Below are 24,852 nucleotides of genomic sequence, written 5' to 3' on the forward strand. Positions count from 1 at the left end.
CCTGAGCATTGCTCAGGTGAGCTAAAAAAGGATTGACCAAGATCCTATAAAGACTAAATCAGGTAAAACAAGAGCACCGCCTTGCGGGTGCTGACGCTCATCTGATTTTTTTTTTTTAATAGAAATATTGTCCTACCCATGATTTTCTAAGTCTAAAAAGGCCCATCACTCTTGCAAAAAGCAGGATAGAGTTATGTTTCTTGATGTATAGTGTCCACTTATGATGGTGAAAAACTGTTGCAAGTTTTAAAGCAATAGCTTTGATAGTTTTTGAGAAAAGTTGACTTAAACATAATATTCAACCAAGAAAATGATTTTTCTAAGTCCAAAAGGGGCAATAATTATTGCAAAAAGCAGGATGGAGTTATATTGCTTGCTGTACAGGGTCAGCTTATGATGGTGAACAAGAGTTGCAAGTTTTAAAGCAATAGCTTTGATAGTTTAAGAGAAAAAGTTGACCTAAACATAAAACTTAACCAAGAAATCTGATATTTTCTAAGTCCAAAAGGGGCCATAAATCTTGCAAAAAGCAGGATGGAGTTATGTTGCTTGCTGTACAGGGTCAGCTTATGATGGTGAACAAGTGTTGCAAGTTTTAAAGGAATAGCTTTGATAGTTTAGGATAAAAGCTGACCTAAACATAAAACTTAACCAAGAAAACTGATTTTCTAAGTCCAAAAGGGGCAATAATTCTTGCAAAAAGCAAGATGGAGTTATGTTTCTTGATGTACAGGGTCTGCTTATGATGGTGAACAAGTATTCCAAGTTTCAAAGCAAAAGCTTTGATAGTGTAGGAGAAAAGTTGACCTAAACATAAAACTTAACCAAGAAATCTGATATTTTCTAAGTACAAAAGGGGCCATAAATCTTGCAAAAAGCAAGATGGAGTTATGTTTCTTGCTATACAGGGTCAGCTTATGATGGTGAACAACTATTCCAAGTTTCAAAGCAATAGCTTTGATAGTTTAGGAGAAAAGCTGACCTAAACATAAAACTTAACCAGGCAACGCCGACGCAGACGCCGACGCCGACGCCGACAACCGCTCAAGTGATGACAATAACTCATCATTTTTTTTCAAAAAATCAGATGAGCTAAAAATGAAGCCTCTGGTGTGTGACAAGTGTATTTTTTCAAATCCTATGCTTTATAGGTCATAACTTTCCCAAAACAAAATATGACATATTATAACTTCCCTAATACAAAATATTATAGCTTATAACTTCCCCAACACAAAATATGATAGCTTATAATTTCCCCAAAACAAAATATGATAGCGTATAACTTCCCCAACACAAAATATGACAGCTTATAACTTCCCCAACACAAAATATGACAGCTTATAATTTCCCCAACACAAAATAAGATAGCTTATAACTTCCCCAACACAAAATAAGGTAGCTTATAACTTCCCCAACACAAAATATGATAGCTTATAACTTCCCCAACACGAAATATGATAGCTTATAACTTCCCAAACACAAATATGATTGCACACAAATATGATTGCATTATTATACATTAATAGTATAAAATCAATAAGAATCTATATAAAAAATCTAAATGTAACTAAACATTCTGCTTTTTACCAGATGAGAAATACATGGTGTCTGGTTCATAAAAAGAAACCATGAAGTTCACATTTGAGACACACCACCATTTGCATACATATATTAAATTCCTTCACAACAAACCCTAATAAAAGAAATTATTTTCTCCTGCAAATAGATTACTTTATTTTGCAAGGAAAAGCTGTAAACACCTTTTGCTAGTCAGTTACATCACAATCACTAAGCAATGGATGACCTTCGGGTATTATCGTCCCTTATGCATGGTTTCTGGTCTGCATCTTATCATTAAGCCAGGTATCAGTTCAACTAATGGTATTTAAGCAGAAAAAATCCGTGCCAATTTCTCTTTTTCAATTCAACACCGGAGATAACACTGCTCTGCTGAAAACTAAATTTTTACTCGCTGTCAAAAAGTAAGTTTATTATGCCACGTGGTCACGGTGTACAGAGGAGGACTCGTGCTGCTCTTGGGCCAAGACAACAAGGTGCCGTCGGTCGAAATGCCAATGCTTGGCGGACAAATAAGATAAATCATGCCAACTTCAATCCTGCCAATGATGATGCTGCTATCGTCACTTACTAGCTGATTCAGGCTGTCAGTCGGACTCACCCTGGGGACAGAAGCGACAGAGCAAGGACCTTGACGGAGCGAGTAACAGCCTATTATAACCGGATGCAGGTAGGGCTATTATTGTTTTTGGAAACTGTTATTAGGATTCGGGTGTTCTTCCCTCCAAAAGTTCACATCCGAGCTTAAGTTCTGGTTGCTTAAGTTCTGGGATTGAAAGTACTGCCCAGAGTGTTTATGTCCTTTTTTCCCCAGTCTTTCATTCTACTTTCGGTTTATTCACACCACCGGAAATGCGTTTAGCGGGAGATAATCTTGCCACTATTTGCACAGGTTAATACAATAATAAATCTCTCTTACTTGTGAAAAGGTGCTGTACAATATTAGCTGAGTTTTCTACCGGTAACGTTCTGAGGTTCCGAGAAAGTGCAAGGAAAAAGTCGGTTCCATTGAGAGATGAACTGATGCGTTTATAGTAGATGCATCTAGATCTGTTTTCTTGTTCACTCATTCTTACAAAGTTTAAAAACTTCTACAATACATGTTTACAATATGGAAGTGTGCCGCCCCTCAACAGGGATGCGCTTGGATAACCTATGATGAACTCCTTCATCAAGTGCTACTACCTTCCTTTTGGTAAGTTATTAACAACAACCACTGGTGGCGCTGCCTCCAGGTGTGGAATAGTTCTAGGTTGACAACCCCTTTCAACTACAAATGCATTCACTTCAACCAGTCTAAATGCAAATGGTCAAACTGTAGGTCTGCACATCTTTGTAAAATATATGATGGCAGGCATCCGATGGTAAATTGCTAAAAAATCAACCATATAATATGCTAACGGTTAATAAGATTTCCAACGAATCAGGCCTTTCGCGCCCGTCTTTATTTTCGCTCCCAGGGACAGGGGACAGTCAGAAAAATAAAAATATTTTGCCAGAACCATGCAATTTTGATGTATCTACTCAAACATTTGATGTTTCATTCCTAGAAAAATATTTGCAGTTATGACCAAAATGAGCATCGTCCACGCAAGACTGGATTTTTTTAACTTTAAATCAACAAAACTGAACCCCAATGTTATTAAAAAATTTTTTTTAGAGATGTTGAAGACGGGTCTATTGAAAGATCCACCTTTCCCTCATTTAATTTGTCAGATTTTGATCTATTAGGCTTTAATGATAAATTTTAATGTTAAAAGACACTTCCCTATAGGGATTCAGTAAGCTGCATCACTTCCGAAAGATTTGCTAGGTTTTTAAGAACTTTTGGCTAAATCGAGACTAAATGCGCAAAAGCAATTTAGTTTTAAAAAGTACAAGAGGGACATGATGGCCCTATACTGCTCACCTGAGTTTAATTGCTTGCTTGAACAAATCTCTTTGCTAAAGCTTCAAAAACAAAAAAACAAAAACTAGGTGAGAAGGTCACAGTAAAGATTCTTAAGATCAGTATTGAAATCTGTTAAAATATTATACAGGTGGTCCAAATCTCTTTGCTGTAGCTTCAATACAAGAAAGTAGGTCAGTAGGTCAGGGTTTATAACATTTAAGATGAGTATTGAAATCTGTATCAAAAGTTCTACATGTAGTCCAAATTTCCATGCTGTATCTTCAAAAACAAAAAAGTAGGTCAGAAGGTCACGATTAAGACTATTCAAGATGAGTATTGAAATCTGTATCAAACATACATGTGGTCCAAATCTTTTTGCTGTAGCTTCAAAAACAAGAAAGTAGGTCAGTAGGTGAGGACTAAGAACATTAAAGATGAGTATTGAAATCTTTATCGAAAGTTGTTGACGTGGTCCAAATTTCTATGCTGTTAAGATTGATGTGCAAAACTGTATTATGTCATCCAAATTTCCAGGCTGTATCTTAAAAAACAAAAACATAGGTCAGTTGGTCAAGGTCACATTCAAGTGACCCCTACTTACTTGGGGTCATCAGGTAATTATAATTAAACAGTCTAAGAAATATGATCATATAAATTTTGAAGTATTTTCCTATATAACTCATATACAATTGACCCCTGGGGCGGGGCCTCTTTTCACCCCAGAGGCATTATTTGAACAATCTTGTTAGAGAATCACTAAGAAATGCTAAATACCAAATATCAAAGGCTTAAGCCTTGAACTTTTAGACAAGAAGATTTTTAACAAGAGCTGTCTGTAAGACAGCGCGCTCCTCTATTCGGGGATCTGACAGTAAAATGAATATATGTCTCAATCAGAGACCTCTACTTTACAAGGAAGATACACCAAGGGGCATGATCCTGTCAAGAACACAAAGAAGAGTTATTGGGATTGTTACAACACATGCAGATGATGATGGTAAAGATATTTTTTGAGTTTCAAGTCATTATCTTATATAGTACCAAAGTTATGTCCAGAAAACGAAGTTTGTTAAAAAATTTCAGTATAAAAGGGGCATAATTTGGTCAAAAATACAAACCAGAGTTATGGGGATTGTTACCACACATGCAGATGATGATGATAAAGACACATTTTAAGTTTCAAGTCTTCATCTTATACTGCATTAAAGTAATATCCAGAAAGCGAAGATTGCAAAAAAAGTTTAAGTACAAAAGGGACATTATTCTGTCAAAAATATAATTAGAGTTATGGGGTCTGTAACCACACATGCAGATGATGATTATAAAGAAATATTTTTAATTTCAAGTAATTATCTTTTAAAGTACCAAAGATATGTCTATAAACGAAGCTTTCGAAAAAATTTAACATGAAAATAATTCCAAGTATAATAACTTTGTGACCTTGACCTTGGGTATAATGGGCCCAGCCCCTGCACATACTTTGTTTGTATGCTGGACAACATTTATGTGAACTTACAGTAAGACATAAGCAATCGTAACAAAGCTATGACAGAAAAACAAAGGTTGCCTAAAAAACTTTAACCTTAAAAATAACCTAAGTATAACACCTTGGTGACCTTGACCTTGGGTATAATGGGCTCAGCCCCTAAATATACTTAGTTTATATACTGGACAATGTTTATGTGAAGATACAGTAAGATATAAGCAATATTAACAAAGATATGACAGAAAAACAAAGGTTGCCGAAAAACTTTAACCTTAAAAATAACCTAAGTATAACAGCTTGGTGACCTTGACCTTGGGTATAATGGGCTCAGCCCCTACACATACATTGTTTGTATACTGGACAATGTTTATATGAAGTTACAGTAGGATATAAGCACTAGTAACAAAGATCTGACAGAAAAACAAAGGTTGCCAAAAAAACTTTAACCAAGAAGGGTAACGCCAACGCCGGGGTGAGTAGAATAGCCCCCCTATTCTTCGAATAGTGGAGCTAAAAAATTTTCCTATGCAAGTTTATGTAAAACTTGGGGGCCCCAGGGCAGGGCCTCTTTTCACCCAAGGGGCATAATTTGAACAATTATGGTAGAGGACCACTAGGCAATGCAACATATAAAATATCAAAGGCCTTGGCCTTGCAGTTTCAGGCAAGAAGATTTTTTTGAAAAAATTCCTATATAAGTCCATGTAAAACTTGAGACCCCCTGGGTGAGGCCTCTTTTCACCTCAGAGGCATAATTTGAATAATCTTGGTAAAGGACCACTAGGCAATGCTACATACCAAATATCAAAAGCTTAGGCCTTGCAGTTTCAGACAAAAAGATTTTTAAAGATTTTCCTATATAAGTCTATGCAAAACTTGGTACCCCAGGGGCAGGGCCTCTTTTCACCCTAGGGGCATAATTTGAACAATCTTAGTAGAGGACCATCACGCAATGTTACATACCAAATATCAAAGGCCTAGGTCTTGTGGTTTCAGGCGAGAAGATTTTTAAAATAATTTCCTATATAAGTCTATATAAACCATGTGACCCCTGGGGTGGGGCCATATTTGACCAAAGGGGAATAATTTGAACAATCTTGGTAGAGAAATACTATAAGATGCTACATACCAAATATCAAAGCCCTAGGCCCTGTGGTTTTGGACAAGAAGACTTTTTAAGTTTTTCCGTTTGGTTGCCATGGCAACCAGAGTTCTGCTTGGAATTCAATTCTTTGAATAATTTTGAAAGGGGACCACCCAAGGATCATTCCTGTGAAGTTTGGTGTAATTCTGCCCAGTGGTTTTCAAGAAGAAGATTTTCTTAGGAATTGTTAACGGACACACGACGGACGACGGACATTGAGCGGTCACAAAAGCTCACGATGAGCGTTTGGCTCAGGTGAGCTAAAAAGAAAAAAAGAAAAAGAAACTTGTGCCATAGCATTAAGATTATTTTCAGTCAAGAATGTCTGAGTTTAAGGTTCCCTAGACACAGACATAACTGTAGGTCCAACCAAAGCTTTCGTATTTTAGGCTTAGAACTGAATTCTAATGAAATGAAATGGCTGATTTACTTTCGAAACCAAAACCAATGTTAAAAGCTTTGCAATCCTTCATTGGGCTGGTAGTCGGCAGACCGTTTATTTGTTGCTGGAAAAAATTCTACTTTTGATTTGGCTACGTCATTTCTTCATATACGAGTTTCAAAGTTATAATGGGATTATGTTTTTCATGACCACAAATGAGGATGTTCATGAAAGTACGGGGGCCAAGACAGGATACCACCACGGCAATATAATGCTAAGTAGCCCGAATCAAAGCATGCAATGGACATAACATCTGATATTACAGTTCTATTATAGTTATTTCCCTTATTAATTGGGGCACTGACTTAAAAAAGAAAAGATTGGGTGTAAAGACGCGCCACAAAATCCGGATGTGTTAATGTCTAAATATATTACTAAATTAATGTAGTAATGTGCACAATACTTGATGTATAATAATAATAATAATAATAATAATAATAACTTTATTTTAAGAAGGTGACATATTAAGAGTACATAGTATACATACAACTTATTTCCAATATGGCCTTCTACATAAATGTTAAAACACAGTATCTACAACAATAATAGTATCAGCAGCACAATTTTAACGACAAACACACTTTAAAAACAAACTCGATTTGAAATGATTTTACCAGGAGAATAAATCAGTGTAATTCATTTTGCATACATGTACATTCATCCATCAATATCATAAAGTTTAAAAGCTACCCTATACGACATAAAATGCATGATAATTGATGAAGATTTGAGGAAAAAAAAAATGAATAAATAAATAAATAAAAAAAAAAATTCTCAGTACATGTATTAGTAACGTTGTTCTTGTAATAAATAATCCTTAATTTTTCGTTTAAACGTTAACAGATTATCTTGAAGTTTGATGTTTGATGGAATGGAATTCCATAAATGTGTGGCTTTGTATGAGAATGTTTGTTTCAAGTAGTTTGTTCGGGGCTTTAACACAGAAAGATCTTTACGAGTCGAGGAACGAAGATTATACCTATCGTTATGAGCAAAAGATAATAATTCAGACATATATTTTGGTACAAGGTTATGGTCACATTTAAAAACCAGTACAGCCATGTGGTAATTGCATCTGTTTTCAAAAGTGAGCAGATTCAGATTTTTAAACACGCTACCTGCGATATGATTTTTTGTTATTACATGAATTGCCCTCTTTTGTATATTATATATTTTATCAGTATCTGATTTACGGGCAAGTATTAAGGTGAGTTTAGACCACACTTTATTTCTACAGTGTAAAATAGTGATAATTATTTTTTAAACTATACTGAAAAGAGAATGTATTAACAAAATGCGATAACTGTGGCCTTTATTTACTAATATCGGATCAACCCATAACAATGAATTAGGGAATCAGGTGGACACATTTTATGACAAATATCTTATATCGCAAAACCGATGTAAGTAGCGGCGTGGTCTAGTGGTTAACACATATGATTTGTAAGCTTACGGTTCTTGTTCGAATACAGGACGAGCTACTTCTTTTTTCCAGCATGTTTTTAACCTGCAGAAGGAAAACAGGCAAAACTATTTGTATCATGATTTTCTCACGCGCTTGTACGGAGTACATATTGACATTTTTCAGAGGATCTCATATTAGAATAGACACTGAATCTATTTAACATTGCAAAATGAATAAAGAAACTCTTGCAAGCTTGTGAGCGTTTCATCATTGAGGTCAGTGATGAGGAGGCTACGGACATTGCTAGCGAGCAGGATGACTACTCAGATACTGACAGTGCTTTTAAATGAATATTTGTATACATGTATGTCATGACATCAAAAATAAATTAAATAAACAAATAAATACAAAAAGATACAATAGACGATATAAAAAAGACCTGCACAAATAGAATACTGTAAAATCATTTAATTTCGTGGGCATGAAATTTCGTGGTTTGTTCAAAATGGCAATTTTGTGGGGATATGAATTAGTGGATTTCAACATCTGAGCATAAAATGAATGGGAATTTTACTTGTTCGTTGGGATTATATTTTGTGGATTGAGTCAACCACGAAATCCACGAAAATTAGTCCCCAACGAATATTAATGATTTCACTGTAAGTAAAAATCATTTTAAACAAGAGCTGTCACTAATGGTGACAAATGCCCCCGGAGCACCTTGACCTTTGACCTGGTGACCTTGACCTTTGACCCCAAAGTCAATAGGGGTCCTGTTCACAATAAGTACTATTAGCATGTGAAGTTTGAAGGTCCTGGGTGCAGTGGTTCGCGAGTAAAGTGCCTTCATGCAAAAAGTTAAATTTGGCCCCTGTGACCTTGACCTTTGACCTGGTGACCCCAAAGTCAGTAGGGGTCGTGTACTCAATAAGTACTATCAGCAAGTGAAGTTTGAAGGTCCTGGGTGCAGTGGTTCGTGAGTAAAGTGCCTTCATGCAAAAAGTTAACGTCGGCTGTGACAAACTAATGGACGGACAGTTGAAAACTAATATGCCTCCCTTCGGGGGCATAATAAAAAGAAGGGCTTGAACCTACACCATACAACATAAAAAGAATAGAGGTACGACACACTATCCACTAGACTATTATCCGTTATAACGCATCATATTTAGAATTAAGAATACAAATTAACACCACTTATTGGATACTACACCTGCTTTACCTGTTTTTTGGATTTTACCAAGTACCGTTAAAATAAAATTATAGCGATCCATTAATATGAATAAAACTGCAGACAAATTTGAACACAATAATTCAGGGAGGGACTGAATTGTCCATCTGTAACTGTATTTTACCAGAAAATTCTAAGCAAACTTCAGTAACGGAAAATCAGATCCAAAGCGCTTAAACCTTTAATATTTTAAAAGTATAAAAATATAAAAAGTGATTAAAAAGAGTTGTCATTATTCGTATTGATCGGTCAAAACATGGGACATATGCAAATGTAACATGGGACATTAAAATTTTGACCAGATTTTCCATTACTGAAGTTTGCTTAGTTGTAAATGTGTACACTTTTGCGTGATTACTACTGGTATGATTGCTAGGAAAACTGAGTTTGTAATTATGTCTATTAAGAATTTTTTGGGATAAATTTATATAAATTTATTGTGGCGGAAAAATTCTGTCAGCTGAGGGTTGAACACGTGAGCCATAAAACTTAACTGCTTATACACAAAATTATTTCATTATTTGGTCTTGTATTGTATCTACCTGTCGTATTTTCTCCTATATTGATGTTGAGGCCCTGGCGACATTCCCATCGATTTAGGGGCATTTACGACTGGTGTATTTATAGTAATTATACACAGCGTAATTTTAATCGTGGTTAAATATTTTTTATCTGTAAGCCTGCAATTCTGTTTACATTTCTAGGTTTTGCCCAAGTGATCAAGTGATCTGGCAATCCTAGCTTGCTTAGTATACTGTTTTGTTGCGCTTGCCATATTTGTCTGGTTTGTGTAGGTTTTGCCATTTGCTTATTTTGCCTACTGCAGGTTCGGACCATTGCTTCGGCATTCCCTGTCATACTATTGCAGGTTCGCTCGTTTTTTATGGACAGTTGCTTCGATTGACACTCCCTGTTCTACTAGGCTCACTGGTTCTTCTCAGCCAACTGCGTTTGGACACTTCCTGTCCAAACCTGAAGTGGCCACAAATCTCCAAATTTATATTAAAGTTATCAGTTAGCATTACTTGTTACCCCTTACAATATTATTGTATGATGTAATATGTACTATATAATTAATATTAAATAAAAATGATAAATCGCTTAGTATTTTGTTTTATTATTTTTCAGAATGCTAAAATAATTGGTACCTGTACATCTTTGGGAACCAGTCTGTTGAAAGCCAGGAACACAGATACACCTGAAACTTCCTGCTGTGTTTTCACACACTGCATTACTAGGACACGCATTTCCATACTGACATTCATTTTTGTCTGAAAAGAAAATTAAATAAGTAATATTGTATCATAAAATCTATTTATTGAAGTGACTTATAGGCCCAACATGGCCGGGTGTTGTTATTGTTATTAGTCAAATGTTTGTCATGTATATACACAATGTCACTATAATAAAATTTACTTACTTACTTACTTACTTACTTTATAAGTGTTTGTAAAGGCCAGACCATTAACAAGTTATACTAAGTGAAATAGACATGAAACTAAAATGTGTCTGTAGGACACAGGGTGTGCCCCCCACTGGTACATTTGTCACAAATAAGGGGAAATCATTCAAATGTTTGCAGTCTTAATGGGGAATAGCCTCAAAAAAAAATGAAATGGATTCATTATTCTATACCATATACTTTTTGAGCTATGAGCATCACAAACAAAAAATCCACTATTTTGGCTATTTCAAGGGCCGTAACTCTGTAACAAATGCTAAAATTCTCAAGAAGAATGCCAAGTGTGCAAGGTCACATTATGATAAAGACTCAAGCAAGGTTTTGTAAAGTTAGGGGAATTAACTCCTGATTTTATTATGATAATTAATAAGTCAACCAACAATTCCATTTTACTATGTTCCTTTTATTTCTATGGTTCTAAGATATATATGTAATGTTCATGTCCATCATAATTAATAACAAAATATATTTCCAAAACCTTATTTAAATCTTTCACTTCATTATCTCATTAATAATATTTTCTGCATAATTATACGATCTAACTCCAAATTTTGACCTAAACAGTTCTAAACCTAAAAAGTATTCTGACCTAAACAGTTCTTAGTCTTCAAATCTTCTGACCACAACAATTTACAAACTTGAGCAGCTTCTGAACGTAGCCACACCTACAGGTATCATATTTAACAGGGCTGACCCTTTCTTAACCAATCAATGCCTTTGTAAAAGAATAGATAACTTGTCAATATTCATTAATTAGGTTACTAATGATGATTCCATCTTTTCCCACCAAACTAAAGATCAAAGGCACTTTCACCTATGTGTGACTTTTAACAAGTAATACCATACCAAATTGCAGTATGTAGATCATGCTGCTTTCTAGACAAAACCAGCATGGACATTATGTTATATCAAAGACAAGCTATGTACACTTAATTAGCCCACACCTTGCCTAATATCTATACTTAATTCTGTCCAGACCATAATAAATATGCAGCTGCTGTGCATTCATGATTTGACCCAACAACTACTTAAAAATTTATCAAATAATAATAATGCATAATATTAAATTCATCAAAAATAATATTCATAATCATAACTCTGTGACATATCCTCACTCCTTCAAAAATTTGCTCCGCAAATCAAGATCATTAAAGTAAGATTTGTAATGTCCAGAAATATCAACAGGTAGCAATTTAAACATATGATACTAGCAAAGTATGTACATAGTTAGGAACTGAACATTAAATAATCAAATTTTCAGCAAATGAAAGTTTCAATAGATAAGGTGTGCATTTGAAACTTAAAACTGGCTTTTCAAATTTCACATCATACATAATATATACAAATGAAACATACTATCAATGAAGAAGACCTGATTCAAAATTGATGAACATGAACAATAAAATAAAGCAAGAAAACAAAGCAAATATCATAACATAATCATAACCATGTAAGTATCTCAAAAATCATCTTCATAAAAAAAGTCTTCGTATAGATAATTACAATAAGAGATACTACACTATATAACACTTTATTGTTCTCTATACATGTATGTCTCTGTCTCTTTTTTTTTTTTTTTTTTGCAGGTCAATCATAATTTCTGCTTGCAACCTTAAGTATGCCTCTTAATGTTATGACACTGTTTGTTGACAAAATTTTATAATGATGTATTCCTATTTTCAGTTGTGTTTGTGCCTGTCCAACCCAAGAATATTACTATAGATTCCTAGAACTTAGATAATTTCATATTGCTGTTGCTATGTAGCATTTATCTATCATGTTCTGTTACTAACATGAGCATTTTCATGTCATGTTCTTAGTTTTGTCGACTTTATTCAATTAAGTAGTTATAATTATTACTTGGGTGCCACTTAATGCTTTAATAACACAGACTGTAAAGTTGAAAATAACAAGGTGGAATATATATAAATTGTATATGCAAGTACTTTCCCATCCCCCATGAAAGTTTCTAAAAGGCGTCATGACTTAAATTTTGAATAATATATAATTAGTAATTATTACACATCAATAAATAGATTCCATCTTAATCATTTAACACTTCACTTCAGGTTATAGCAGTGGAAGGCTAACATCTTTGTATTACTCTAAATTGTGCTGCTGAATATTGGCAGTCTTGTCCCATCTCCTGTATGTTCTATCTCGCGTCCTCGAAATGGTCTGCTTGCCTCACTTTGGTTTATTGTCACATTATTATTCCTGTAAGTCCTTTTGTTTTGGCTATTTCCTTCAACACTCTCTGCCATTTTTGCATATTTTACAAGTTCTTCTATCGACTGAGGCTCTTTCATCATAACATGACTTTTTACGTCATTATTTAATCCATGTATGATTTTGTCCATAATGTCCTCATCACTTTTGTCCAAATCACGTCCCAAACTCGTAATCGATTCCACGTAATTTTGAACACTATCCAGTCCCTGTTCGGCGTTCACATATTTCTTAAAGAGATTTGCTCCATTTTCTATATTACCAAACCGAGTCACAAATGCCTGTTTCAACTGTTCAAAATTGTTCTTCACCTCTGGCTTCAAATTCATGAACCATGATTCTGCTTCTTTAGGTAATGCTATGCATACCGTATTTTCCCGTATTAACGCCCCCGGGGGCGTTACATTTTCCAAAGAGGGGGCGTTTATTTGAGGTAAAAAAATAAAAAATGAAAATTTTTACAAAACTTAAAAACATCGTTCAAACTAGCTGTAAAGTGTTTCTGTGTTGTTTAATCCCCCCAAAACGTAATTATTTGGCATCCAATTTAATGCAGTGTGTCTTTTATGCATTTAAATACGGTACCTCGTGTATTCCATGTCTGGCTTTTTGACACGCTCACGACACTACACATTACGTCATGACCCAAACAGCTGTGTACTCCGATAACATTTTCCTTAGTACATGCGGGTAGCTAATTGCGCAATACACAATGTCAGTGTTTTGACATGCTGCTGTGCCTGTTTTTAAATTAAAAGTTCTTAAAACTGCCGAAGAAAAGGGTATATCGTAAACACATTGCTGCAAGTTTGTTTAAAGTCGGCAGGAAGCGTGTGCGCGAGTGGTGTAAAAACAAATCAAAAATGTATTTACCGTTTAATTTTCTGTTACGTACCGTACTTAGTACAAATGTTTTGGACTTACGGTACATGGACTGTTTAAAAGTGTGTTTAATTTTTAATACATTGGACTTTAGTACTGTAAATTACTTATTATGTGGACTTAAAAATGAGGTAGGTGATTTTTTCCCGTTCTTGTTGACTTTTTTTCCCTCCAAAATGGGTGGGGGGCGTTAATTAGAGGGGGGGCCTTAATTTGGGAAAATACGGTAATTGTATGCACTTCTGTTCTTCTGTCCATTGGTTAATATTTGAAAGTCCTTCAAATTTTTGGATATAAAACTGTGCACTTTCTGATGTTTCGTATTTTGGCGCATAGCCCTCCATTTTCTGTGCCCTTGGCATTGTAATCTTAACAACGTGGATGTAAACAGTAATCCAAACAGAACTTTATCAAACATAATTCCAGTTTTTATCCATGTTTTTGACTCTATTCCTCGGAACCACTACCCGGATTCTCCACCATATGTAAAGTTAGGGGAATTAACTCCTGATTTTATTATGATAATTAATAAGTCAACCAACAATTCCATTTTACTATGTTCCTTTTATTTCTATGGTTCTAAGATATATATGTAATGTTCATGTCCATCATAATTAATAACAAAATATATTTCCAAAACCTTATTTAAATCTTTCACTTCATTATCTCATTAATAATATTTTCTGCATAATTTCTTAATTTCCGATCTAACTCCAAATTTTGACCTAAACAGTTCTAAACCTAAAAAGTATTCTGACCTAAACAGTTCTTAGTCTTCAAATCTTCTGACCACAACAATTTACAAACTTGAGCAGCTTCTGAACGTAGCCACACCTACAGGTATCATATTTAACAGGGCTGACCCTTTCTTAACCAATCAATGCCTTTGTAAAAGAATAGATAACTTGTCAATATTCATTAATTAGGTTACTAATGATGATTCCATCTTTTCCCACCAAACTAAAGATCAAAGGCACTTTCACCTATGTGTGACTTTTAACAAGTAATACCATACCAAATTGCAGTATGTAGATCATGCTGCTTTCTAGACAAAACCAGCATGGACATTATGTTATATCAAAGACAAGCTATGTACACTTAATTAGCCCACACCTTGCCTAATATCTATACTTAATTCTGTCCAGACCATAATAAATATGCAGCTGCTGTGCATTCATGATTTGACCCAACAACTACTTAAAAATTTATCAAATATTAATAATGCATAATATTAAATTCATCAAAAATAATATTCATAATCATAACTCTGTGACATATCCTCACTCCTTCAAAAATTTGCTCCGCAAATCAAGATCATTAAAGTAAGATTTGTAATGTCCAGAAATATCAACAGGTAGCAATTTAAACATATGATACTAGCAAAGTATGTACATAGTTAGGAACTGAACATTAAATAATCAAATTTTCAGCAAATGAAAGTTTCAATAGATAAGGTGTGCATTTGAAACTTAAAACTGGCTTTTCAAATTTCACATCATACATAATATATACAAATGAAACATACTATCAATGAAGAAGACCTGATTCAAAATTGATGAACATGAACAATAAAATAAAGCAAGAAAACAAAGCAAATATCATAACATAATCATAACCATGTAAGTATCTCAAAAATCATCTTCATAAAAAAAGTCTTCGTATAGATAATTACAATAAGAGATACTACACTATATAACACTTTATTGTTCTCTATACATGTATGTCTCTGTCTCTTTTTTTTTTGTTTTTGCAGGTCAATCATAATTTCTGCTTGCAACCTTAAGTATGCCTCTTAATGTTATGACACTGTTTGTTGACAAAATTTTATAATGATGTATTCCTATTTTCAGTTGTGTTTGTGCCTGTCCAACCCAAGAATATTACTATAGATTCCTAGAACTTAGATAATTTCATATTGCTGTTGCTATGTAGCATTTATCTATCATGTTCTGTTACTAACATGAGCATTTTCATGTCATGTTCTTAGTTTTGTCGACTTTATTCAATTAAGTAGTTATAATTATTACTTGGGTGCCACTTAATGCTTTAATAACACAGACTGTAAAGTTGAAAATAACAAGGTGGAATATATATAAATTGTATATGCAAGTACTTTCCCATCCCCCATGAAAGTTTCTAAAAGGCGTCATGACTTAAATTTTGAATAATATATAATTAGTAATTATTACACATCAATAAATAGATTCCATCTTAATCATTTAACACTTCACTTCAGGTTATAGCAGTGGAAGGCTAACATCTTTGTATTACTCTAAATTGTGCTGCTGAATATTGGCAGTCTTGTCCCATCTCCTGTATGTTCTATCTCGCGTCCTCGAAATGGTCTGCTTGCCTCACTTTGGTTTATTGTCACATTATTATTCCTGTAAGTCCTTTTGTTTTGGCTATTTCCTTCAACACTCTCTGCCATTTTTGCATATTTTACAAGTTCTTCTATCGACTGTGGCTCTTTCATCATAACATGACTTTTTACGTCATTATTTAATCCATGTATGATTTTGTCCATAATGTCCTCATCACTTTTGTCCAAATCACGTCCCAAACTCGTAATCGATTCCACGTAATTTTGAACACTATCCAGTCCCTGTTCGGCGTTCACATATTTCTTAAAGAGATTTGCTCCATTTTCTATATTACCAAACCGAGTCACAAATGCCTGTTTCAACTGTTCAAAATTGTTCTTCACCTCTGGCTTCAAATTCATGAACCATGATTCTGCTTCTTTAGGTAATGCTATGCATACCGTATTTTCCCGTATTAACGCCCCCGGGGGCGTTACATTTTCCAAAGAGGGGGCGTTTATTTGAGGTAAAAAAATAAAAAATGAAAATTTTTACAAAACTTAAAAACATCGTTCAAACTAGCTGTAAAGTGTTTCTGTGTTGTTTAATCCCCCCAAAACGTAATTATTTGGCATCCAATTTAATGCAGTGTGTCTTTTATGCATTTAAATACGGTACCTCGTGTATTCCATGTCTGGCTTTTTGACACGCTCGCAACACTACACATTACGTCATGACCCAAACAGCTGTGTACTCCGATAACATTTTCCTTAGTACATGCGGGTAGCTAATTGCGCAATACACAATGTCAGTGTTTTGACATGCTGCTGTGCCTGTTTTTAAATTAAAAGTTCTTAAAACTGCCGAAGAAAAGGGTATATCGTAAACACATTGCTGCAAGTTTGTTTAAAGTCGGCAGGAAGCGTGTGCGCGAGTGGTGTAAAAACAAATCAAAAATGTATTTACCGTTTAATTTTCTGTTACGTACCGTACTTAGTACAAATGTTTTGGACTTACGGTACATGGACTGTTTAAAAGTGTGTTTAATTTTTAATACATTGGACTTTAGTACTGTAAATTACTTATTATGTGGACTTAAAAATGAGGTAGGTGATTTTTTCCCGTTCTTGTTGACTTTTTTTCCCTCCAAAATGGGTGGGGGGCGTTAATTAGAGGGGGGCCTTAATTTGGGAAAATACGGTAATTGTATGCACTTCTGTTCTTCTGTCCATTGGTTAATATTTGAAAGTCCTTCAAATTTTTGGATATAAAACTGTGCACTTTCTGATGTTTCGTATTTTGGCGCATAGCCCTCCATTTTCTGTGCCCTTGGCATTGTAATCTTAACAACGTGGATGTAAACAGTAATCCAAACAGAACTTTATCAAACATAATTCCAGTTTTTATCCATGTTTTTGACTCTATTCCTCGGAACCACTACCCGGATTCTCCACCATATGTAAAGTTAGGGGAATTAACTCCTGATTTTATTATGATAATTAATAAGTCAACCAACAATTCCATTTTACTATGTTCCTTTTATTTCTATGGTTCTAAGATATATATGTAATGTTCATGTCCATCATAATTAATAACAAAATATATTTCCAAAACCTTATTTAAATCTTTCACTTCATTATCTCATTAATAATATTTTCTGCATAATTTCTTAATTTCCGATCTAACTCCAAATTTTGACCTAAACAGTTCTAAACCTAAAAAGTATTCTGACCTAAACAGTTCTTAGTCTTCAAATCTTCTGACCACAACAATTTACAAACTTGAGCAGCTTCTGAACGTAGCCACACCTACAGGTATCATATTTAACAGGGCTGACCCTTTCTTAACCAATCAATGCCTTTGTAAAAGAATAGATAACTTGTCCATATTCATTAATTAGGTTACTAATGATGATTCCATCTTTTCCCACCAAACTAAAGATCAAAGGCACTTTCACCTATGTGTGACTTTTAACAAGTAATACCATACCAAATTGCAGTATGTAGATCATGCTGCTTTCTAGACAAAACCAGCATGGACATTATGTTATATCAAAGACAAGCTATGTACACTTAATTAGCCCACACCTTGCCTAATATCTATACTTAATTCTGTCCAGACCATAATAAATATGCAGCTGCTGTGCATTCATGATTTGACCCAACAACTACTTAAAAATTTATCAAATATTAATAATGCATAATATTAAATTCATCAAAAATAATATTCATAATCATAACTCTGTGACAGTTTCATTAATTTACATTAAATACTTTTTGAGTGAGGCACATAATTAGGTGAAACTGTGCATTTTTTTATTATTTCAGGGGCCATAACTCCATAACTCTGGAAATAGAGGGCGGACCCAGATGAAAAATAGGAGGTGCGCAAGTTCATATAATGATAAAGATTCATGCAAGGTTTCATCCATTTATATCAAATACTTTTTAGCTAGGCGTGTCACAAGGTGAAAATGTGCATTTTTGACTATTTCAGGGGCCATAACTCTAAAAATAGGGGGCGGTGCCAGATGAAAAATAGGAGGCGTGCAAGTTCATATCATGATTAAGATTCATGCAAGGTTTCATCCATTTATATCAAATACTTTTTTAGCTAGGCATGTCACAAGGTGAAAATGTGCATTTTTGACTATTTCAGGGCCATAACTGCGGTGCCAGATGAAAAATAGAAGGTGCGCAAGTTCATATCATGATAAAGACTCATGCAAGGTTTCATCAATTTATATCAAATAGCTTTGATAGTTTAGGAGAAAAGCTGACCTAAACATAAAACTTAACCAGGCAACGCCTTACGCTAACACCGACCAAGTGATGACAATAACTCATCATTTTTTGATGAGCTAAAAATCATAATCAAGATCAATCAAAAGAATTATGAGAAAATATAGTTGAAATTTTCTTAAAGTTACTTCAAATAAAATTATTTTCAAATCAGGCCAGTAGTTTTATGCCCGAAGGATTACATCAGAGGAGGATAGGAGCAAAATTTTGACTGATGAAGCCCAAAGGACAGAAACAACAAAGGGAAGAAATTAAAAATAAATCTAAGTCCTCAGAAAAAATATCTAAGTCCAAAGGCGGAACAACAAAGGGAAGGAATTTAACCAAAAAGAAAAAAAAATTCTTACAAGGTACAGATATGTCAAAATACACCTAAAAATTGGAGGTACCATCCATGTTGTACCACAGACTAGAATTTGTCTGTAGGACACAGGGTGTGCCCCCACCCCTCCTGGTACAATTGTCACAAATAAGGGGAAATCATTCAAATGTTTGCAGTCTTAATGGGGTATAGCCTCAAAGAAAATAATTATGAAATGGATTAATTATTCTATACCATATACTTTTTGAGAGTATGAGCATCACAAACAAAAAATCCACTATTTTGACTATTTCAAGGGCCATAACTCTGTAATAAACGCTAAAATTCTCAAGAAGAATGCCAAGTGTGCAAGGTCACATTATAATAAAGACTCAAGCAAGGTTTCATGAATTTACATTAAATACTTTTTGAGTGAGGCACATAATTAGGTGAAAATGTACATTTTTTGACTATTTCAGGGACCATAACTTTGGAAATAGGGGGCGGACCTAGATGAAAAATAGAAGGTGCGCAAGTTCATATCATGATAAAGATTCATGTAAGGTTTCATCAATTTATATCAAATACTTTTTGAGCTAGGCGTGTCACAAGGTGAAAATGTGCATTTTTGACTATTTCAGGGGCCATAACTCTAGAAATAGGGGGCGGACCCAGATGAAAAATAGGAGGCGCGCAAGTTCATATCATGATTAAGACTCATGCAAGGTTTCATGAATCTATATCAAATACTTTTTGAGCTAGGTGTGTCACAAGGTGAAAATGTGCATTTTTGACTATTTCAGGGGCCATAACTCTAAAAATAGGGGGCGGAGCCAGACAAAAAATAGGAGGTGCGCAAGTTCATACCATGATAAAGACTCATGCAAGGTTTCATCAATTTATATCAAATACTTTTTGAGCTTGGCGTGTCACAAGGTGAAAATGTGCATTTTTGACTATTTCAGGGGCCATAACTCTAGAAATAGAGGGTGGTCCCAGATAAAAAAAATAGGAGGTGCGCAAGTTCATATCATGATTAAGATTCATGCAAGGTTTTATGAATCTATATCAAATACTTTTTGCGCTAGGCGTGCCACAAGGTGAAAATGTGCATTTTTGACTATTTCAGGGGCCATAACTCTAAAATTAGGGGGCGGAGCCAGACGAAAAATAGAAGGTGCGCAAGTTCATATCATGATAAAGACTCATGCAAGGTTTCATGCTAGGCGTGTCAGGAACTTCGGACGACGCACGGATGCATGGACGGAAGGACGAACGGACGCACGGACAAGAGCAAATCTATATGCCCCCCACCACTCATGGGGGGGGGCACAAAAAGTGGTCTCGGTTTTTCCCCTACAGCCAATAATAAAAAAGTTACTAAATAAGCTATTTATAGTAACATAAAAGGGAAGTAATTAAAAAATATATATTGTAAGTGAACAAAAGAAGGATCTGCCAAATAAAAACAAGAGCACTGCAATGCAATGCAAATGCAGAGCAATATACACACAAAACAAAGCCATATGACCTTTGGACCCTAAGTGTGACCTTGACCTTGAAGTGAACATTTGTGTCAGGTTTCTTTGAAATCCTTCAAGGGGTTCAAGAGTTATAGAGCGGAAGGAAATTAGCTAATTTTGGCCCTTTCAGGGGCCATAACTCTGGAACCCATTATGGGATCTGGCCAGTTCAAGAAAGGAACTAAGATCTTGTGGTGATACAAGTTGTGTGCAAGTTTGGTTAAAATCAAATCATGAATGAAGACAAGGTCAAAATAGCTAATTTTGGCCCTATCAGGGGCCATAACTCTGGAACCCATTATGGGATCTGGCTGGTTCAAGAAAGGAATTAAGATCTTATGGTGACACAAGTTTTGTGCAAGTTTGATTAAATTCAAATCATAAATGATTTAAGCTGCTTTTGTGCAGACAAGGTCAAAATAGCTAATTTTGGCCCTATCAGGGACCATAACTCTGAAACCTATAATGAAATCTGGTCAGTTCAAAAAAGTAATCAAGATCTTATGGTGATAGAAGTTGTGTGCAAGTTTGGTAAAAATCAAATCATAAATAAAGCTGCTATTGTGCAGACAAGATCAAAATAGCTAATTTTGGCCCTTTAAGGGGCCATAACTCTGGAACTCATAATGGGACCTGGCCAGATCAAGACAGGAACCAAGATCTTATGGTGATACAAGTTGTGTGCAAGTTTGGTTAAAATAAAATTATAAATGAAACCACTATCGTGCAGACAAGAAATTGTTGACACACAAAAATAGCAAATTCTGGCCCTTTAAGGGGCAATAACTCTAGAACCCATGAAGGTATCTGACCAGTTTTTGAAAGGAACCGAGATATCATGCCAATACAAGTTTTGTATAAGTTTGATCAAAATTGCTTGCAAAATGTGGTCTCTATCGTGTTCACAAGAAATTGTGGACGGACGGACGACGGATGAAGGGCAATCACAAAAGCTTACAGGTGACTTAAAGAAGCGCGGAGCTCCATGATTTATTGCATCAATTTTGTATTACTACGCTTTCCTACACTTTCTTATGCTCTCAGTACATTTTGTTACTACCTGTAGTGTTTTGTTACGAGACCAACACAATCTGGTCAAGATCTGCCACGACTTTCATCGCGTTCTCTCAAGTTCAGTTACGATTACCACGATATGCTATCACGTTTTGTCATGTTCTATTTAGATCTCTTACATTATCAAGTTCTGTTAAGCACTCCTACAATTTATGGCCATGATTTGAACAAGACTGTCACGTTTTAAGCACGATTGGAGTATAAATAGAAGGCATGGGTCATCCTCTCATTCCCTCCAGAGATTCCAAAGAGGAACGAGCTATGCATCCAACAGATGAAGAAAATGCCGTATCAGCATTTTTTATGTATGCCTATATAATTACTCGTCGGCAGCAGCAACAAGGGACGGAACAGGACAGGATAGAAGAGAGAGGTAGGTGACGAAGAAATAGAAAGCCTAGGACCTGCAGGGTGAGACCATGATTAAGTGTAAACCGAAGGCACCAATTGGGATAATACTTTCAACTTCTCAACAGAGAATTCAGGCGTGAAAATGTTGGTTTCTATGTCAACCAGGGTTTTCCCTCGGGTTTTTTATTTGGGAGTCCATGGACTCCCATGGCTGCTAACTTAAGGGTCCCTAATAATTTTTGGGGGTCCACAAAATACTGATCTTGAAAATTGACATTATTACTATAAAAATTTACCCTAAAACCGAATGAACTTGTATCTTTTTAATTTAGATAGCAGCTGATTCAATATTTCGGAATGGTATCTTTCAAAATGACATGAGCTTCTCAATTCAGACCAATAACAAAAGGTGTAAAAGTCTTTTTGTTACGATCAGTAATTACCGGAAATTAACGTGTCACCTCTGTCAATTATGTTGTTCACAGTTTGATCTCGGTTTAAGGTAATACTCGATCCTTAATTAGTATCATAATTTTTGTGATTTATTAATATTTCTTTCATCAAAATACTGTTAAATTTATATGAAATTAATTTTGTTTGAAAGAAAAATAAACCATTCGATCTTTTATGGAATGGAACAGATTTCAGCAATGTCAGTTAGCGCGGAGAGTAGTTTCCCTTTACCAAAATGGCGGACATCCGTAACAAAACTTGTTTATCATCTATACCTGTGTATAATGTGCACCTACGATTTTTTAGTGCCTTTGCATCCACTGGACCCGCAAAATCGGTCACGAAACTCCTTTGCGCTGAAGCCTCCTTTGCGCAGATACCCATCGTAGGTGCACATTATACACAGGTATAGACGATTTTCCAACTTCAAAACAAGTTTTGTTACCGATGTCCGCCATTTGGGTAAAGGGAAACTACTCTCCGCGCTAACTGTCATTGCTAAAATCCGTTCCATTCCGTAAAAGATCGAATGGTTTATTTTTCTTTCAAACAAAATTAATTCCTTAAACCGAGATCAAACTGTGAACAACATAATTGACAGAGGTGACACATTAATTTCCGGTACTTACTGATCGTAACAAAAAGACTATCACACCTTTTGTTATTGGTCTGAATTGAGAAGCTCATGTCATTTTGAAAGATACCATTCCGAAATATTGAATCAGCTGCTATCTAAATTAAAAAGATACAAGTTCATTCGGTTTTAGGGTAAATTTTTATAGTAATAATGTCAATTTTCAAGATCAGTATTTTGTGGACCCCCAAAAATTATTAGGGACCCTTAAATTAGCAGCCATGGAAGTCCATGGACTCCCAAATAAAAAACGTGAGGGAAAACCCTGAGATATATTCACTTGAACTTATGATCAGTGAAACAGACTTATAATTTAGCATCAGAAAAATAACAAATCTAGGATAATGACAACATGTTTGGAGAATACATCAGTTCCCTGACAATGAATACATTAACCTACTCAAAGTCTTGCCTTTACAGAGAATTGGAGGAGATATAAGTTAATGAATACATTCAGCTACTCAAAGTCTTACCTTCAAAAAGAATTTGGAGGAGATATAAGTTTCCTGACAATGAATACATTCAGCTAGCTACTCAAAGTTGTATCTTCACTGAGGACAGGAGAGAAGATATAAGTTTCCTGACAATGAATATATTCATCTAATCAAAGTCTTACCCTCATGGAGAAGATATATAAGTTTCCTGACAATGAGAAGATATAAGTTTCCTGACAATGAATACATTCATCTATTCAAAGTCTTACCCTCATGAAGAATATAAAAGTTTCCTGACAATTAGAAGATATAAGTTTCCTGACAATGAATAAATTCAGCTTCAAAGTCTAACCTTTAAGAAGGAATGGAGACGATATCAGTTGCCTGACAATTAATACATTTACCTAATCAAAGTCGTATCCTCAAGGAGGACTGGAGAAGAAATAAGTTCCCTGACAATGAATACATTCATCTACTCAAAGTCATATCTTCACGGAGGACTGGAGAACTTATAAATTCAGCAACTTAAAACCTTATCCTCACAGAGGACAGGAGGAGATATAAGTTCCCTGACAATGAATACATTCAGCTACTCAAAGTTGTATCTTCACTGAGGAAGGAGAAGACTTAAGTTCCCTGACAATGAATAAATTCAGCTACTCAAAGTAATATCTTCAACGAGGACAGAATAAAATGTAAGTTCCCTGACAATGAAAACATTCAGCTACTCAAAGTCATATCTTCACTGAGGACAGAAGAAGATATAATTTCTCTGACAATGAATAGATTTAGCTGCTCAAAGCCGTATCTTCACGGAGGACAGAAGAAGATATAAGTTCCCTGACAATGAATAAATTAAGCTACTGAAAGCCGTATCTTCATGGAGGACAGAAGAAGATATAAGGTCCCTGACAATAAATAAGTTCAGCTACTCAAAGTATTACCTTTTAGCAGGACTGGAGAAGATAAAGTTGCCTGACAATGAATACATTCACCTAATCAAAGCCGTATCCTCAAGAAGGACTGGAGAAGATATAAGTTCCCTGACAATGAATACAAACACCTACTCAAAGTCGTATCTTCATGGAGGACTGGAGAAGATGTAAATTCCCTGACAACAAATAAATTCAGCTACTCAAACTTGTATCCTCAAAGAGGACAGGAGAAGATGTAAGTTTCCTGACGATGAATAAATTCAGATACTCCAAGTCTTACCTTTGAGAAGGAC

At 35.0% G+C, this 24,852-nt stretch overlaps 1 protein-coding gene across 3 annotated transcripts in view; it reads right to left on the minus strand.

Moving 5' to 3' along the window:
* LOC123529305 (fibulin-1-like) overlaps positions 1-24,852 on the minus strand; it is a 298,235-nt gene that overhangs the window by 71,920 nt on the left and 201,463 nt on the right. For all 3 annotated transcript variants that reach the window (XM_053521359.1, XM_053521357.1, XM_053521360.1), the window contains one exon: positions 10,326-10,448. In XM_053521359.1, the coding sequence (XP_053377334.1) occupies positions 10,326-10,448 (123 nt within the window). The remainder of the gene's footprint in view (positions 1-10,325; positions 10,449-24,852) is intronic.

The sequence above is a fragment of the Mercenaria mercenaria genome, chromosome 13 (assembly GCF_021730395.1).
Source record: "Mercenaria mercenaria strain notata chromosome 13, MADL_Memer_1, whole genome shotgun sequence".
Taxonomy (NCBI): domain Eukaryota; kingdom Metazoa; phylum Mollusca; class Bivalvia; order Venerida; family Veneridae; genus Mercenaria; species Mercenaria mercenaria.